Genomic DNA, 18,242 nt, shown 5'->3' on the forward strand with positions numbered 1-18,242 from the left:
TTTCTTAGGTGCTTGTTGAAGTTGTAAATTTTGTTGTTCCAGAAGCTGTTGTTTTTGTTGTTTTTGCTATTGTTGGTGATTTTGCCGACGCGAAGTCCGCTGTGGTTGCGGGTTGAAAACTATTGAATAGAATTGTAAAAACAGTTTCAGTCAACTTTCGAATGCTTTTTACTCGCGGCATTCGACCAGTTTCGAGACTAATATTTTTACTTTTTGTTTTAAAACTGAAAAACAAACCATGAGCCCCAGAAATTACTTGCATTTTTATCCCGGAAAGGTCTTATAATCTCCTTCAGTGCAGTATATTGAGGGGAGCATTAAGGTAGGTCAAAACATTTTGCAACTTTTTTTTGCAACCACGACTTCGATTATTGGAATCCGATAAAAAGTCCTACCTTTTAGTTAGAATCTTAAAAATGTCGGACTGACGTTCTAAATCACTTTATTCTTATCAAAATAATCCAAATCTTTGTTTGCAGATTTGTCTAATTCTATTGCTTTAAAGCCAGTGACAAAGTTAGTTAAATTGTATTCTAATGTATTTAAGTTTATGCTAAATCGCGTCAAATTAAGAGAAATGTCGTTTTTAAAATCGCACATGGCTTGTTTGAACCTTGGTAACCTAACTTGACTTGAGTGACTATGTAGGTGTAGTTTTTATCTTAAACCCATCGTTGTTCTTAAGAAGCTTATAAAGTCATAGTGGTTTATTTGCGGCAAAGCGGCGTTTGTAAAGCCCGCCTAGTAAAACAATTTGCAAAAAAACGTAAAACACGGACAAAAATATAGGGTTCTTAAAATGTTTTATGACCTTTACGATTTAGCTCGGGTTTGAGGAAATTGTAAAAATTTTGTAGAACATTTGAAACCTATTTTCTATTTATTCAGCATAACTCAGTTTAAATTGTGCTAAATGCGTCAAATGACTTTTGCTATATAATGTTGTTGTACAAAGTTACGTCTATTTAAGTCGGTAACGACATGACGATATATTTTGAACACTTCGTTGGAATTTTGTTCATATTTCTTAAAACTGTGCGCCAAGGCCATAAACAACACGGCCTTAGGTAATTTACAATCTTGTTGAAAGCCGTATTGGTGTAATTCTGAATTCAAAAAACAAGTGCAAACTGTTAAACTACAAATTGTGCTTTAATGAACGCAAACTTTCTCACAACCGTGCTATACATCAGGTCAAAGTAGAACTTAAGTAAATTAATTACACGTAAAAGAAAGGTTGTGAGGAAACTTGTTTGAATGTTAATACAACTAGCAATTTACAAGTCGCGTTCTTGTAACATTCTGATAAAGTGAAGCTTAACGTTGCCTCAACCACCAGCTTCTAATCGCTGATGACGAATTGACTGAACCTTCCTGCCAAGGAAACACGATTCTTACCCCATAATACAGGATATAGAGGGCATTGTGACGTCATACACAGGATGCTGCGCCTGGCACAAGTGTTGGAGGTACGGTAGCAAACAGTTGTCTTTATTCTACAGAGAGAAATTCTATAGGAAAGTTTTTTTTTGCGTTTCATGTTTCCCGTTATAAAATGGATTCGAAGCTGAAAGTGAGGCGTTGATTAAACACACGCAACTTACTAAAGCGGCTTGTCTGATTTCATTAATAATTAAACACCGTTTATGGATCTCCTGTTGTGCGCGTTTATCTATAAAAACAACAAACGATTCGTTAGTTTTCTTTTAACAAACGATGCGGGAAATTTTGCGCTGGTAAATTAAAAAGCTCGTTCGGCACCTTTCTACCCAGCATTAACAGACAGGTGAACTTTTGGAGTGGTATTAAAAGGTTATTCTGTATATATCGAATAAAATATGTTTATGTTAGGCCCTTGTTAGGGTTTTAAATAAAGCGACGTGTTAAATGCTCTAATTGAGCCCATCTTTTTCTCACCAATCAAGCGTATATGTCGTCACAATGAGACGCGAAATCGTTTGTCGATCGCGTAAAAACGCTGAAGTGGTTAGGGCGAAATGCGCTCACAGGAAGCCGAACCTTATGCTGAGCACTAAGTGCTGGGCTCTACTGCTGGGAGTCAGTGGCTGTTGTAAGATAGTTGGTACTTTGAAGGGTTTTAACGTCACGTAATGACGTCATGTAGTGCGTAGGCGTGACGTAGGTTCGTTTTGCTCAACTTTGCTGATAAGTTTGTATTGTAACGTTAAGGTGTAGCATTAAGTTGTGTAGTGAACTGGTGCTGCACTAATGTTGCGGGATTTCACGTCTATATTGGATCCTGGTGCTTCCACACAATTTTTATAGCGTTTTGTCGTTAAAAATAATCTAAACTCTCTATTATGGCTGTGTAACAACCATTTAAAATAAGGGTTATTTAAAAAGATTCCCTTATGATTTTACGTTTAGAGTTAAATTATAACAAGGAATAGTCAGTTTTAACAGAACCTTTGTTGCATGAATGTTGTAAATGCTGATTCAAGTTTGTATCTCACCTCGTGGCTGTAGTTAAACTGGGTTGGTTTCAACCAACAGACACTTACGCACTTGTGAGGGCAAATCAGCTACTTGAGGTTACAGCAAAGCTGCTAAGAAGATAAGAGAATTAAAGTGTTAAGCTTTGTATGATTTGTGTAGCCCCTCAGTTAGTGCGGATTTATTTTCTGTACAGTTTTCAACTAAAGAATGGCAGGAAATCTGCTGAGTTTGACGCCAACAGTTTGTGGAACACGAGATGCCGGTTCAACGTGTACCAGGCTTAGTTTCACACTCTGTGTCAGCTGGATGTGTACTCAAAATGTAGGGAAGTTGTTTAATTGCACCTAGAACTGACGATAGATTATTTCCAAAGGTAAACAAATGTAACTACATTCTCACTTTTACGATACTTAACACGGCTACTATATATATATGTATATCAAGTTGTGCAGCAGAATGCATTAAATAGCTCGGTTCTTTTTATTCCAAGCTTAACTTTTACCGAATTGCTGCTTTCAGGAACTTCTCATCTTACAAATAGTTTCCTCTAATATCGCATAACAATTCCGCGTGTGTGAATTACAACCCAATCGGTCTGTGATGTCATAAGCAATATCACAATGACCTCGTACGTCACAAACACGAGCATAGTGACGTCATCAGATGTAGGATCAGGGTTCGAACCATTCACAATCGCTGGAAGGAACGTGGTTTACCGCAATGTGACGTCACAGTGGATGGGCAACGCGACGCCGCTTGTTACGTCACAACAGTTCAGCTGTGACGTGTGGATCGACCCGGCAAGGGCAATACTACAGGTGGGGAATTCCCTAGGTGGAACGTCTTTTTGTGTCATTTAAGTTTCAAGAAAGATTTAGTGACGTAATAAGAGGTGGTTGTAAGAAGTGACGTCACTATCATATTTTAGATGAAGTCGTTTTTTATACTTTTTCTTTGTGTAAATAGTTTTGCGCATTTGTCGCACAGCAGTTTACGAAAAAGGTTCCACTTAAAGCCGTAACTTCTTAACATCTTAATCGCCTTCACCTTAATCTCACCCACACTTGATTTATCCGATTCACTAACTTGTATTTCACAACTGCGCAACTATGTTTTAAAATTACCGATATTCAAACTATAATGAGAACCACAGCTTTCGCCCGTACTTACCCCAACCCCCCCTGATTAATCCCTGATTAACCCCTATATCCCTAACTAACATTTTCGCCAGATCCTGGTCCTCCTCATGATCTTCCTCAACTTCTCAGCATCTCTCGTCGTCTTCAGCGTCCCAACCAACATCCGGGGAAAGCACGTCTCATTCCTCTTCGGATGCGTCAGAGTCCTCAACATACTCGACATACTGCAGGTACGTGACGTTATTATTACGTCAACACACTCGACATAATTCAGGTACATGACGTCACTATTACGTCAGCATACTCAACACACTCGACATACTTCAGGTACGTACTAATCAGTCGCAAAACAAAGTGCTGCCAGTTGGGCGTTTTGCGGGAGTGACTGGGGAGAAAACTTTGCATTGGGCTGCCTTGACAAGATGTTTGAAGATTGGAGTTGGGTTGGCAGGATCGGGGGCACAGTGGGCTTCTTGCACCGACATTGGGACCCTATGTCCCACTTGGTACGTGCCTGGTGGGTCATCTCGCACAAGTCAAACAAGCTGGTGCTGAAAAATATCAACAAAACTTTTTGTGATCTTATTTTTTGTGGCGAACCGGCTGCAGAGTCGGAGCCGAAGGTTTAGGCTTGCATTATGTTCGTGATTCGATGTTTTCTCCGGGAAATAGTTTGCTTCAGAATAGTTTTTGGAAAATAATTAGGTAGCTTTAAAGTTAAATTTATTTTTAACACATAAAAAAATGCCTGTTGCTCTACAAAAATATGTTTAAACCAACAGAGATTGTCAGCAATAACGGGAAATGTATATTTTTAGTTTTTTCATTTTTTGGAGGTGTATAACAAACATTTTATGAAACTAACTGAAAAACAAAGCAAGGAATTTGAATTTTGTTTGGTTAGTTGGCTTTTCACTTTTGTTAAATCATATCGATTTCTTTAATATTTCAAAGTCATAATATAATATTTCAAAGTCACTATTTACCAACAAAGCAATGAATAAAACTGTTTTAGTTTTTGCCGTTTTGGGAAATCTGTTGAGCCCAAATGTAGCATGCATACTGTAGGACACATTGTGGAGGGCGAGCTCATTATCACCACAATATCTATCTAGCCTTTAGCGTAATAAACGCTGAGAAAACTTTTTGTCGTGTGACGGCAAATTATCTAGCATCTCTATGACGTCATATAGCCTATTGTCCCTGTGACGTCAAATAGCATTATGCTTATCTAACAAAAAACACCTGGTTTTGCTTTTAACGATAAAAGTGATGATTAGATGAATGAAAAATTAATTTAAAAAAAGTTCTGTGACCCCCGGTAACCCTTGTTTTTCAGTGCGTGGTGATATTCGTGTCCCCCCTACTCATCCCCCCATCGTGTGACGCGAACCCATTGTTGTGCAATACTTCCGGTTACCTGTTCGCCACCTCCACCCTCTTCTCCCCCCTAGTGGCGATTATAATGGCTGTTGACCGCGCGGTGGCGGTATACTTCCACGTGTGGTACAAGCAGCACCCCTACCTGAAGGTGAGCCATTGTTCGTTCACAATGCAGCGCTTTAATGTAGTGTGTCACCCCCCCCCCTTGGGTCTTCTATCACCCTCTACCAAACCCCTTATATGGATGAAAATTACGGACCCTTGGTTGTGTTTTATTGCTTTGCTGAAAGTATTAACAATAAACTCTAGTCGTTAATAATAACTCGTTTAACAGTGTTACGTGTTTATCATCACTTAAACACCCAAATTGATTAATTGCCTTAAGCCAAATCTTAGAGTTCATTAAGTGATTTTACGATGTGATAAATAGGGTTTTAGATTACGCGTTTCAGCTTTCGTTTGCCAAATATGTTTTCAGTTAAAGTTTTCCGTATTGTTGTGTGTAAAATTCCTAAGTTTTTCTGCTTTAGTTCACCTCGTTTCAAACTTGACAACAGTAACCGCTTTTTGCGTTTTTTTAACCTTGGCTACTCGGTTCTAAAGACATTCTCACTAAACAGCTTTCTTTATTGTAATATATTTTAATTATATTCTTTCACAACTCTATTTATTTTAAATATTTGTTAACCCATCTTAATATCACCAGCTAGTATTTGGCATAGGTCCGGACGAATTTATTCAGCTATGGCGGTTTGCTGTGCTACGATCATTTTTTGTGCGCTCTTTAATGTTCGAAGCCAAGAAACACCAAACATTTTCATCAAGGGCCGGATAGTTCTATAGACTGATGATCGCGGGCCGTAGCCTTTAAACACTGGTTCATTTTGCTCATCCATTAGGCCATTTCTGTTGTAGCCACAGACAAAAATATTTCTTCTCAGGACCCAACCTATATTGGGGAGGCTTGGCCCCTTTTATTGACCAATAAGCTTTCAGAAATGTCCACTTGTTTATCTGCTTGCCTTCTTAGAGTCCATGCTCCAGTTAGTGCCTGAAATTTCATGGAATGTTTTGGTGGTTGCTGTGGCTGTAGGGATGCCCAGTATTTGACCCTTTGTTCCAAACCGGTATTCGATATTTTGGGCAAAAACATCGCGATCTGATCCACTACCAAATGACGTCACTACTACGCTCAAACTGACGAAATAGGTTCAATTGAAACATCAAAAGTTTTTTGGGATTATTAAGCCCAATATTTCTTTTAAAATTAGTTAAATCTTCTGAACTTTTAAAGCTTTACAAATATTAAAATATAATTTAGCCAAACATTGCAACTATGGTCAGTCTTTTAGGTTGGGTTAGCCAAGTTCAAACAACCTATAGGGGATTTTAAAATGGCATTTGTTTCATTTTGACGGGATTTAGCACAAACTTTAGGACATTGGAATACAATTTATCAACTAACTTTGTCACTGGCTTTAAAGCACTAACAATTAAATTAAGTTAAAACCTGTTTTACTCACAGACGAAGTACTTCGTGCTGGGGTCTTCGCTCGCCATCTACGGCCTTTACTTCAGCCTCCCAATCTACACGAACTTCGGCAAGTACGTGGCAGTTCCCTGGCTCTCCCTGTGTTCGTTTGAGTGGGGGAGACAGTACAGGACTTTCAACCTCATCCTGGAGGTCGCAAACCTGCTACTTTTCCTTGTTTTACTTATCGCCAACGCAACCATCGTAATTAGGGTGAGTTGTAACTTGCGGAAGCGGAAATTAGTGCTTGCTTTACTTTTGGTGTTAGTTTGTGAGGAATTGTTTTCAAATTTTAAGCGTTATTTAAACATTATGTTAGACCGAAGTCTCTTCCTAAACATAACTCCATGTGCAGTCATTTGCCCTAAAGACTTAAATTGAATTTCAGTCATTTTATGTAAAAACTTGAATTAAGTCAAGTCATTAAAAAGTTTTTTTTTTAATTGTGAATGCACATCCCAAAAGTGTGTATTTTTGTTGATTGAAAATCATCTGGCCCGCCTTTATACCTGAGTGCGATCTTAGTTGAAGATCGTACGAATTTAGTTCATGAGGAAATTTCTTGGAGTATCGTTGGAAAACGTTTTCTTAATAAACCTTTGGAACCCAGGTTGAAGCACATATGGCAATCCTGTGGGTCGAACATTTTTTACTTTTTATTTCTAATATAAAATCAAAATCCATTGCTGTAGTAGTTTTCTTGTAATAATGAATGCGAATGCATTTGCCATGATATTAATGCATATATGCTTGTCGGCCTTTTTCTCATGGCGCGTCACACACAGCATAAGTACATCAGCTAAGCTTTGGCGACCCAATAATTTCAGTTAACTTTTGTAAACGAACAAAACACAAGATGAAGGCATAAATAGTTGATATTTGACATATATTTTCGTATTTTCCCGCAATTTTTGTCAAGTATTGGAGAGATCTTGCTCAGAACTAAGCTTAATAAATCCACCCACGTAAACTAATGTAGTCGGCGACCAAACCAAATCAAACTACCACCTGATAAAAGGTAGCGACCCTTGGGTTGAGAACCACCCATGTAAGCTGCTTGTTCCCGCAATCTATCATTGTGCGACGCCTTTAAAAGTTGAACCAACCAACCAAGGCGTTCTGATACACAGTTTAAAACTTAACCCCTGTGTATTTTGCTCACTAAAGGTCCGCAAACGCCAGAAACAGATGAAGAAGATGAAAAGCCTCCACGAGAAGAACAAACGAGGATCAGTTCGCAGATCGATCATGAGAAAGTAAGCGACCTAAACCTTGGAACATAATAAAGTTAAAAATCACAAGCTCTTTAGGACGATTCATATGGTGTATAACCCCTCAATAATTACCCCTTACTATTTCCCCCTTAAAATTTACCCCTAATACCATAGCATTTACCCTAAATGCTCACCCCCGTGATATTTATCCCATATTATTTACTTCTAAGCATTTACCCCCTCATGTTTACCCCTAATATTCAAACCCCTAATGTTTACCCCAAAAAATGACAGTCAAAAGCCTATTTGATTAAACCTATGAATAAAACCCTTTAAAAAAACGTTATATTAAAATGCCCCAATGTGACCCCCAAAAAACTCCCCTCCATTAGGGTTGCTAAATAGTGATATTTCGACAGTTGTCCAGATTTTTTAAAGTTACTAAATGAAAAGTAACGGTTTCATGGTTGTTCGGTTTGTTTAAGGAAAACTTTGAGGCAAGAAATGTGTTTTGCAAGTCATTGTTAGTTACGCTGTTGGTATTTTCTCCTAATATTTACCATAAGTATTTCCCCCCTTATTATTTACCCCTTAATATTCCCCCCAGATTGCACCGTAGCGCTGATGACATCATCAACATGTCAGGTGACGAGTCGCCCTCAGGGGCCCCGGATGTAGCGACCCCCTCAACTTTCCGCAAGAGAATGTCCAAATCCAGACCACCACCGCTCAGAATCCCCCAGGCCGACTTCCACAGCGAACAGGGGAAGGCCCGACTCACCCCCAGTGTGACCCCGCCCCTGACCCCCCTCACCCGGGCCAAGACCTCCTCGGCCAGCTACCGGCGCCCAAAGTCGCAGGGGAACCACCTGCTGACCCCCCCGTCCCTGGTTCCGGGGGACCCCCGACCCCCCTCCCCCCTGGTGGCGACGACCCCTGATTGGACGAACAACCAACAAAGAACCAGGACGATGACAAGTGGGTTCGATAATATCGTCCGATACTAGCTGGGAATATCGGTTTTGTCTGATACTTTCTATTAGTATCGTCACGGTAACCGATATTAGTTAATACTATAAAATTTCGTCATATACTAGTTGGGAATATCGGTTATCGCCCGATACTGCCTATAGGTATCGTTTCTGTAACCGATACTAAACTGGTGCGAAGACAAATGACAAGTAACGATAATATCGCCCGATACCACTCGCTTTTATCGGCCCAACAGTCTTTGGCGGTTTAAGTATCGGTTACCCCGATAATATGGGTTGGTATCGCTTACGATACTGGTAAGTAGTATCGGTTATCGTCCGAAGTCGGTCAAACAAACGATAAAACGTTTGAAGTTTGAGCCGGTTTTGTTCTAATGGCTGATTATTTGGTAAATGTCGGTTATGTCTGATACTCTTCTTAGCATCGATTCACAGCTTAAAACATTGTTCATGAAGTTTCCGATTATGGAATGTGAGCTAACGCAAGTTCAAATAATCACTTTACTACTTTAGCGACATTTCCTCGAAGAAATGTTTTGCAATATTTAATCTTGTCAGCTACTCTTTGTTTTATAGACAGTGTCCAGCTTTACTCAAATCACACAAAAGTGCGCAAAGTCGTCTAAAAGTTTGTCCTTAGTGTGGTGGTTCACAACCTGGGGGTCGCAATGTAGTATTTAATGAAAAAAAACTTCATTAGAAATAAGCAATATAGCTGTATAGAAGGAAAAAAAGCAACCGCCAGTCTAACATTTATCTTTATGTGGCTTTTGCTGCAGTGAACCAGTCGTGTTTATGACGTCACCATTATACTTTTTAATTAATAAATCGAGCGTCGGTCAAACAATGTCTAAAAAATGAATGGGCGCCCAGACCGTAACTTTATGTTGTTGTGCCTACTTAAATCCGGACAATTTAGCCAAATTTTGATAAAATCCGTCTAGATTTTTTCCCCAAATTTGAAATGTGTTTTATATTGACTCTGGTTTATGTATTATACATTATAATAGGGGGTTCGCGAACGTCATCGAAAACTTAAAAGGGGTCGCGAAAACAGGAAGGTTGGGAACCACTGCCTTAGTAGATACCTAAACGACGTTCTCCAACCTAATGACGTCATATATTCTTTTAGTGACGTCACGTCCGCGCTCACTGATGCGTAGCACGAGCGCCGACAACATTCTGCAAGCTTCGGGGGCTTTCTTGGCCCCCCTACCCAGCTCGAAACCCCAGACCCCGACCCTGCTTAGGCAGGTGCTGGACTACACACCAGGTCGGTTGTGACGTCATAGAGGTGTTTGTGACGTTCAGAATGCACTTTGTTTTATTAGAATTTTGGAACAAAGCTATATGCTTGCTCACTTTTTATGTCGGCTTTTGGAACATTGAAACTTATTAACATCGTTGTTGTTTATGCAAGTTGTTGTTGCCTTTTAGTTTTTCAGTTTCGTTATAAATTAAATGGGATTTGCTTTTTACTATATTCAGATTTTAACTATAGCCTTATAAGAACGTTCGGTTATTTTGGAATTTCTTTAAACTTTTTGGTTAGTTTCAAATAATTATTGTCAATCTAAACACTTTTATTGGCAGGTAAAATGGCTGAGGGCGATAACCCGCGACATTCGACAACCACAAGATCGAGCGACGAGGTTTGTTACGTAACAATTGACAAATTTGAATTATTTAATTTTAGTCGACAAATATGTCACGTAGTTTAGCAACTTGTAAACTTACTTCGCCTTATGTTGACTTCGCGTATTTATTAAACACGCTACGTTAGAACAAGTGCCGTCACCACTTATTAACCGCCGATTGTGACGTCACAATAAGTGTACATTTTTTAAACCCAAACGTAGTGTTTTGTGATAACGTTTTGTGGAACAAACTAAAAACAACAGATAAGATTGGGTGGAGCCGAAACCGGCGTGAGTTCGGTGCTTTAAATTTGATAGAACGCCGAAAAGTCATAGCAGACTCACCTCTAGATCACAGTTGTTATTAAACACAGATGTGTGTTTGTTTAATTTTGATTTGATGGAGCGCACTTCCGCGTGAAATACCTTGACCAGATTAAGTCACCATTTAGTTTTATGTTAGCACGCGGAGCTTGTCTCCACAAAGGTGGAATTCAAATACTTTTAGAAGGTTTTTGTCGTTTATTTAGTTTGAGCTGCAAAAAAATTAGATTCGCATGTTGATCGGTGTATGAAGTCTAAACGAAATGAAGGTTACTCGGTTTGTTTTTACTTTGAATTCCAAGGATATCATCAGGTGATTATCTTTGCGTGTCGTTAGCACGCCTGCTCAAACAAGTTGTTTCTTTCTCATTCTAAACCGCGATAAACTTGCTAAGGCGCTTCATTTACGTCACACGCGCGCGCGCCATTCAACAGAGGATGTTAGTGTGACGTCACAGTAGCTTCCTCTGCATAAAACGAACAGGAAAAACGTGAAAGGGTGTGTGCAGCGATGCGTGACCACGTTGAATGCAAATCACGAATTGGTTCCAATTCGCAAAATTCTGAAATACGGGTTTAGTTAGATCAAGTTGCTTGTTGAAGGAAGCACTTAATGGTCCCATAAAAAGTTATATCCCGTTCTTTTTAAACGGCCTATTAGTATTTTCCTATTTGTTGTTGCACTTATTTTTAACAACCTTAGAGTTTTATTGATTAAAGCCGGGCGACCCAAACTTTTCAGTCTTCAATCGCTTTTGAAGTTTTACATTTTAAGTTAATATTGTGTTAAATAAGACATTCCTGGTCTGCTTCGCCGCATTTCTTAAAGTGATGAACAGTTTAGTTAGGGATTGTAATTTACTTAAAAATCTCACATATTCAGAAAACCAACCATATGTATGATGAACCACTTAGTGACCTGTTTGTGATCCCTAGTTCGTTCCGTTCCTGCGGGTTCGCCATCCGTAAGTTTGGGAATCTTTTAATGTTCACCTAAGTCTTGGGTTGTGTTTTTTGTTTGGTTTTGTGTTAATTTCCTACTCGCTACCCCAAACATATTGCCGAAGTCTCTGTAATGGTTGATACGCTTTAAAAGCTCCCAGTCCGCGCTATTGTCATTATGAGGCGCCCCTGCTATAAATGAACCGGGTGAAGAGTCACTTCCGAGAGAATTTTTTCACTACGTGAAATACGTGACTTCGCGCACAAACACTTCATTCAAACTGTGTTTCCGACCTTCTTTTAGCCGCGGCCTTCTTAATAATTTACGCACACCTAAATATATTTCTAAAGTAATCTCGACCAACAAATCTTTAATAACTAGACTTTTTATAGATACTGATACTTTAAAAAAGCTATAGACTTGGTAGCGTGTGACGTAACAATGAACAGTATTTGAACTCGCGAGTTACTCTCTGTGAATATTTGAGCTATTTATTAAACAGCACAAATATTTAAACAATTTTTGCATTAACAAATATCGTTTTCGGTATTGTGAACGTATTGGCGATATATATTTTATACAGTACGGTTAAATCCCGGACATATAAAAGCTAGACGCAGATTTCAACAATAACTTCCCTGACATGTCAGGCAACATCCTGACGTGTGGCAGCTATAGTTTAGACGCTGTCTATCTGCGTTACAAATAGGCTTCATATATGCGCCGTAAGCTGAAAGACTTTCAAAACTTTCTTCTAAAGTCTAAACAGACAAAAAGCCCTGGTGTAGAACAATGAATTAATTTTACAAAAACTTTTGTCTTTCCCCCCCCAAAAGATTATTGCAAAATGTTTTCCACTTCACTTGTTTTTTATCACTCCTACTGTTTCTCATTGTTCCCTATTATTTGTATTGTCTATCTTTGTTCCCCATTGTCTTCCCATTGTTCCCGGTTGTCTTCCTATTGTTACCGATTGTCTTCCATTTTTCCTCATTGTCTTCCATTGTTCCAGAGCGACGCATCCCGGAGGCGCTTCCTCCACTCTTCAACTTCTTCTTTCTTCCCTTTCCCGTTCACGCCCCGTGGCTCCACCAAGCGGCCAAGCGAGTCGCGCAAGAAGAACCGCATGGTGCGCAAGAGCGCCAGCCGCATTACCAAGATGACGACCGGCATCTGCATGGTGTTTGTCGTTCTCTACCTTCCCTTCTTGGTGAGTTGCCTAAATTGCGCATGGAACAGGTAAAAAATCTTAAATGTTTTTTTAAACATATAAAGCACATTTTGAACAATTATATGCATTGATTTCTCATAATTTTTAAAGGTGGGCACGGTGCAAAAAGGTTTGGAACCCCCTCTTTACCCTAATAACTAGTTTTTTCGGCTTTTATCAAACTGTGAGATTCTGGGTGAGCAAACTGAATATCTTTAAAACCGATTGTTTCAATTAATTTGATTCAAATGGATGCAACATTTAAAACTAATTAAAAGACTTTGTCTTATCAACAATAAGGCAAACAAAAATAAATTGAATTTTCGCTTTTATTGCGTCATTATTAACCATTTATTTTACAATTCATTGCATTCAACAATGTAACCGATCCACAAAACAACTGCCCTTCTATGACGTAACAGATCCGCAAGCTGATCCAATTGTTCCCAGCGGAATACGCGAGCGTCCACGTTCCATCTGGGGTCGAGATCTTCACCCTGTTCGGCCCCTTTCTGTCACCCCTGTTTAACCCAGTTGTGTACGTGTTCCTTAACCCTCATTACAAGGACAACTGCGCGAAAAAGTTAAGGTGAGGGACAACTTCTGGTTCTTGTTAACTTTAGGCTGGTATTGACATGTGATAATTAATTGGGGTAGGCTACATTAGCTGGATATAAGCAGGGCTTTGGAGCAGGCGTAAATGTTAAATTGCTCCAGCTCCAGCTCCAGCTCCAACTCCGTAGCTTATTAATACCACTTCTCCGACTCCCGCTTCGGTATAAACTATCAAATGTGGTCAGTAAGTGGTCAGTATTGTCGGTTGCAGCTGAATGCTCTGCTCAGTCTGCTATCAAATCCCCCAGCAACGTGGTTAGTTAGAAAAGGTGGCGCCAAAGAGGCAACAATTCTTAATTTTGTGAAGGGTTGCTGTTAAATTATGGTAATTCAGCTATTAGTAGTAGCATAGCATCTTATGAAATACATCGGAGCCTTTATTTTTATTTTCTAAACAACTGCTCCAGCTCCATCGGATTTTCACGTAGGGTTCCGACTTCAAATCCCTCGTCATAACAACACTTACGTCATGCTTGATTGCATTGCGACACGTGTAGCAGCTGATAGATAGATATGTTTATTGTTTGAGAGGCGGATTCCCAGGGTGCAGCGAAAGACCGTTAGCTCATCAAAGTCAGCCGCTCCCTGATCGCAATATCATCAGAATACATTTTATAAATGTGCAGGTATACGTTTAAGAGAATAAATAATTGATCAGGTAACCAATATAAAGACAATAAACAACACAATGTTGGCCGCAATGGAGGCCACAACATTAGTGAGCAGCGCTTGTGAAGTAACTAATCGGGTACAAACAAAATCTGAACGGATGACGTGTACATAGCAACTTTTCCTCCAGATTGCTCCGCTCCTTCCTCCCCTGCTCCTCCTCCTCTCGGCGCCTCTTCAGCACTTCCACCACGCAGTTCTCATTCAGGGGATCCACCCGGCGCCGGCCACGCCCCAAACACTCCCTCGATTCCGCCCACAAATCCGACCAACCACTGTCCAGTAACCACGATGACGTATTCGAGACCGCCGAGCTCAGGGGAAAGTCCCCAAATTCAGAAGCATGCTTGTAATTTTTATGTTTATGACGTCAGATTTTACCCCCTTGTTAAGGGGAATTACCTTAACGAGCACGCGAGTGTGATTATTTTTGTTTAAGTTTTAAAACAAAAAAAAATCAAGTTAAAATCCTGTCACTGTTGCAATTATTTGGTTTGTTTTGGTTTTTGTTGATAAACTCTTGGTGAAATATTTTCATACAACTTTAAACCTCTCTCACTCGCAAAAAAAAACTTGTTTTAACAAACTCGAACATCAAAAAAATCTATAAAAGTTTCATAAGCATTGTTGATTTATGAGGCTTAAGATTTTCTAAGAAGTCCATTAATATCACATACAAGTGGTTTTTAATAAAACCCTTACTTTTTGCACAAACGTTTAAAGTTAAAATAACGTGAAAAGATATAATTGTTGTGATGCGCCCAGAACATTTATATGTCGTTATTTTGCATCAGAACTTCAATATAGCAGCCCTGGTTGGAAGCCCCTACAACTTTATCACTTTCTACTGTTTCTGTTTATTTTTGCGCCCAGGGATTTTTCTCGCTGACAATCTTCAAAGTTCTTCGCTTGTTTTGTTCCTTGATGCTTGATTTGCGAACTGCCTTTACCGGGGTTCGAACCCCTCGGACTTCCACGAGTTAACGTCTCACGGAAATATAGACGGAAAGTGACGAGTTATTGTTTGGTGAGAGATTATTACAGTGTTAGCGATATTTACAGCAATAATATTTGTTGATATACTCGCTATTTCGGGTCATATGTGTTTCACAAAAAGCTACCATAATAAAAAAAAATTGTAGATAGGATAAATATCTTTCCAGGCGAACACGCTACATTCATAAGCACAAACAGACATCTGTCGCTCTCTGAATAGGCTTTACGAAAACATGGCTCATAATGCAGTTTGTTTCTCGTTTTGGTCACTTACAGAAGTTTAAGAATTGACGCGTTGTACTGACGTTTAATATTTAAGTTGCCGCGGAAAAAGGTTGAGAATAACTGCATTAAAAAATAAAGTTCTAAGTTTCACCGTAAAAACATTAAACCTTGTTGGAGTAGGTGGTTGACCAGTGGTTCTCAACATTTCATCAGTCGTTACCCCTTTTATGGACTAAAAAGAGTTACATAACGTTAAAACAACGAACATTTGCGTTTAACTGGCTAACATACACTTGTGCCCCCTAAAGACTGATTAGTGCCCCCCTGGGGACGAGGGCCACGGTTGAGGAACGCTGATCTAGGGGGTCGCGACCCCAGGTTGGGAACTGATGGTTTAAAGGGTTGAGGTCAAAGTTGAATTAGATCGATCAACATTCTAAATTCCAATTCACAAACGATCGCTTAGATAGCGATATTCGTTTCTTGGTTATGTTAATAGCTGTTTAGAAGTAGGATTATTATCCATCAACAAAACATCAACATGACGTCATACTTTACCATGTTGAGGGGTTTTTGACACTGGCTGTTATAAATTAAAAAATAGCAAGAATGTTTTATGCTTTAATTTCACAAGAAACCTGTTAAAATTTGTAAAGGCCTGCGCATTGGTCAATACGTGCAAAGTGTTGTGTTTTTTCATTCGTTGCATTAAAACGAAAACATTAGCATCACGTTATATTTTAGCGGGTTGAAAAGGTTATTTGATATGATCCGTTTTAAATTTAAAATTGCGTTAATCAACAAAGCTTGTGCTTTAATTTATAAGAAATCTGTTAACAAATATGTGAAAGGCCTACGCATTAGTCAATTCATATGCACAGTGCTGTGATTTCCATTCGTTGGCATTAAAACGAAAACATTAACATGGCGTTTTATTTTACCGCGTTGGAAAGGTTATTCGGTTGAAAAGGTTGTTCGCTCTTATTAATTTGGAAATTGCGTTGAATATTAGCCTAATAATGGTGATTTATTTCCCAAGAAATCTGTTAACAAATATGTAAGAAGCCTACGCGTTAGTCAATACATATGCACAGTGCTGTGCTTTTCCGTTCGTTGGCATTTAGAGTCACTTCTCAGTAAAGTAAAGGCCTCACGATCCGACAGGTAGTGACGCAAATACATCGCAGACGCCGAATATAGAAACGCTGAGCTGATACAATGTACAGCCATGATTGTGAACACTACGTTTTATTTACAACAACCGGTTCAAAAAACAAAAGATGACAATGCATTAACTCTTTGCATTAAACGTTATTTTGCTCCAGTTTATAAGAAATAAGTAACAAATATTTCTAACTTACTTCAATTTAGAGAACAGTGCAATTAGTAATGGAAAAATAAACAAATGCCTGAAATAAATAAATATCCATTGAATGTAATTAGAGAAACTACTAAGTGCGATATTACTTTCAAATGTCACGTTGTTATATGGGGGGTAAGACAAAAAATGTATATACGGCAAGCAAAAGACTCAAAAGTTTTTAACTCTACGTATAAAAACAAGATTCGATAAAAAAAATAACACATTCAAGTGCGAGAGGAAATTCATTTTCAATATAAGTATTTAGTTTAAACTTTCTCCTGTTCGTGAAAATATTCATCGAATTTTTAGTGGTTTTGTAAAAAAAAAAATTTTGATAGTTTGAGTTTTCATATGTGGCGTTTATTGTGGAGTTTTCAGTTAAATATTATGTTGTAAGCAAAATTTGCTTGATGTAAGATTATTTAAGTGTTGTTACAATATTATAATATAACTTAGTTTGAGTTAAAATATTGTTTTTGATAATATCAAGGGTTTAGATTGGAAACCCAAACAACAACCTACATCCAATCACTAAACAAATAAAAGCAAATAACACAAGCAAAGAAAACGATGTTTAACAAGAAAATAAGGTTTATCAACGTGGAAAAATGCAATTAGAATAACACACAATAAAGTAAAAATCAACCATTAAAATAAACTTAATAATGTGGGTTAATATGCATTAAAATCATAATTACGTTTTTTTAATTTGATTTTAGTTTTGTCTGTTGGTAATTTATTGTTTAAACATTAGTAACCAAACAACACAATAACGCTGTACAAAAAATTAAATAAAGTTAACAAAATGAAAAGCATAATTGGGTTTAAAATAAAGATGTGGAAAATGTAACAATTAAAAAAACATAGTAATATAGATTAGCATGCATCAAAAATTTTCCATTTGAATATTAAACCCTAAATGATTGTTTTTTAACAAAATCACCATCGTTTTTAGATTTCTAAACAAATTTGGTACAGGGTTACAAATCAATTTTTTAATCATTATTGTTTTTTGATTTCGGATAAATTTTATCCGCCCTTGCGTGTTTATTCGCCTGCCGGCCGCTAAGTTGCATAACGTTTATGGAATCAGATTTGCAAAATGTAAAAACAAATGTTCAAAAATAATTGTCATTTCATTGTCGGTTATTTATGGGGAGAGTTGCATATTTGTAGACTGAGTTCTGGTGTTTTGTGCCGCGTTGGGACGATTCGGCCCCACAGGAATGGGGGGTTGTGGGCGGTTTTGACAGCACTTCAGTTTCTTGACGATCACGCTGTTTCGGATGCAATAGACGATGAAGATTGCAATTCCCTGCAGCCCGTTGATTGACGTGTGGATGTACGTCAGCACAAGTGACGTCACTGCATTTCCGATACCTGTCGCAACAATAAGGCGGCTGCTTATACAGGATGTTGCATTGTCGTTATGTGGATGCTTTTTCCATAACACTATAAGCAACACTAACCACAAATAGGCATGCAAAATCACGTTTGATAAACATAAAATATAACTTTATACAAACTTGCAAAATCACTTTATA

The 18,242-nt window shown here is 38.5% G+C and overlaps 1 protein-coding gene across 1 annotated transcript; it reads left to right on the forward strand.

The window, feature by feature from the left end:
- Positions 1–3,077: 3,077 nt before the first annotated feature.
- Positions 3,078–15,062, forward strand: LOC146166385 (uncharacterized). Its single transcript, XM_083392072.1, has 11 exons — positions 3,078–3,275; positions 3,689–3,826; positions 4,936–5,127; positions 6,505–6,723; positions 7,678–7,766; positions 8,332–8,702; positions 9,849–9,989; positions 10,310–10,368; positions 12,633–12,830; positions 13,253–13,419; positions 14,245–15,062. Exons 1-11 carry the CDS (start codon positions 3,078–3,080, stop codon positions 14,465–14,467), a joined length of 1,995 nt encoding a protein of 664 aa, XP_083248198.1. The 3' UTR covers positions 14,468–15,062.
- The last annotated feature ends 3,180 nt before the right edge of the window (positions 15,063–18,242 follow it).

The sequence above is a fragment of the Ascidiella aspersa genome, chromosome 1 (assembly GCF_963924565.1).
Source record: "Ascidiella aspersa chromosome 1, kaAscAspe10.2, whole genome shotgun sequence".
NCBI lineage: Eukaryota > Metazoa > Chordata > Ascidiacea > Phlebobranchia > Ascidiidae > Ascidiella > Ascidiella aspersa.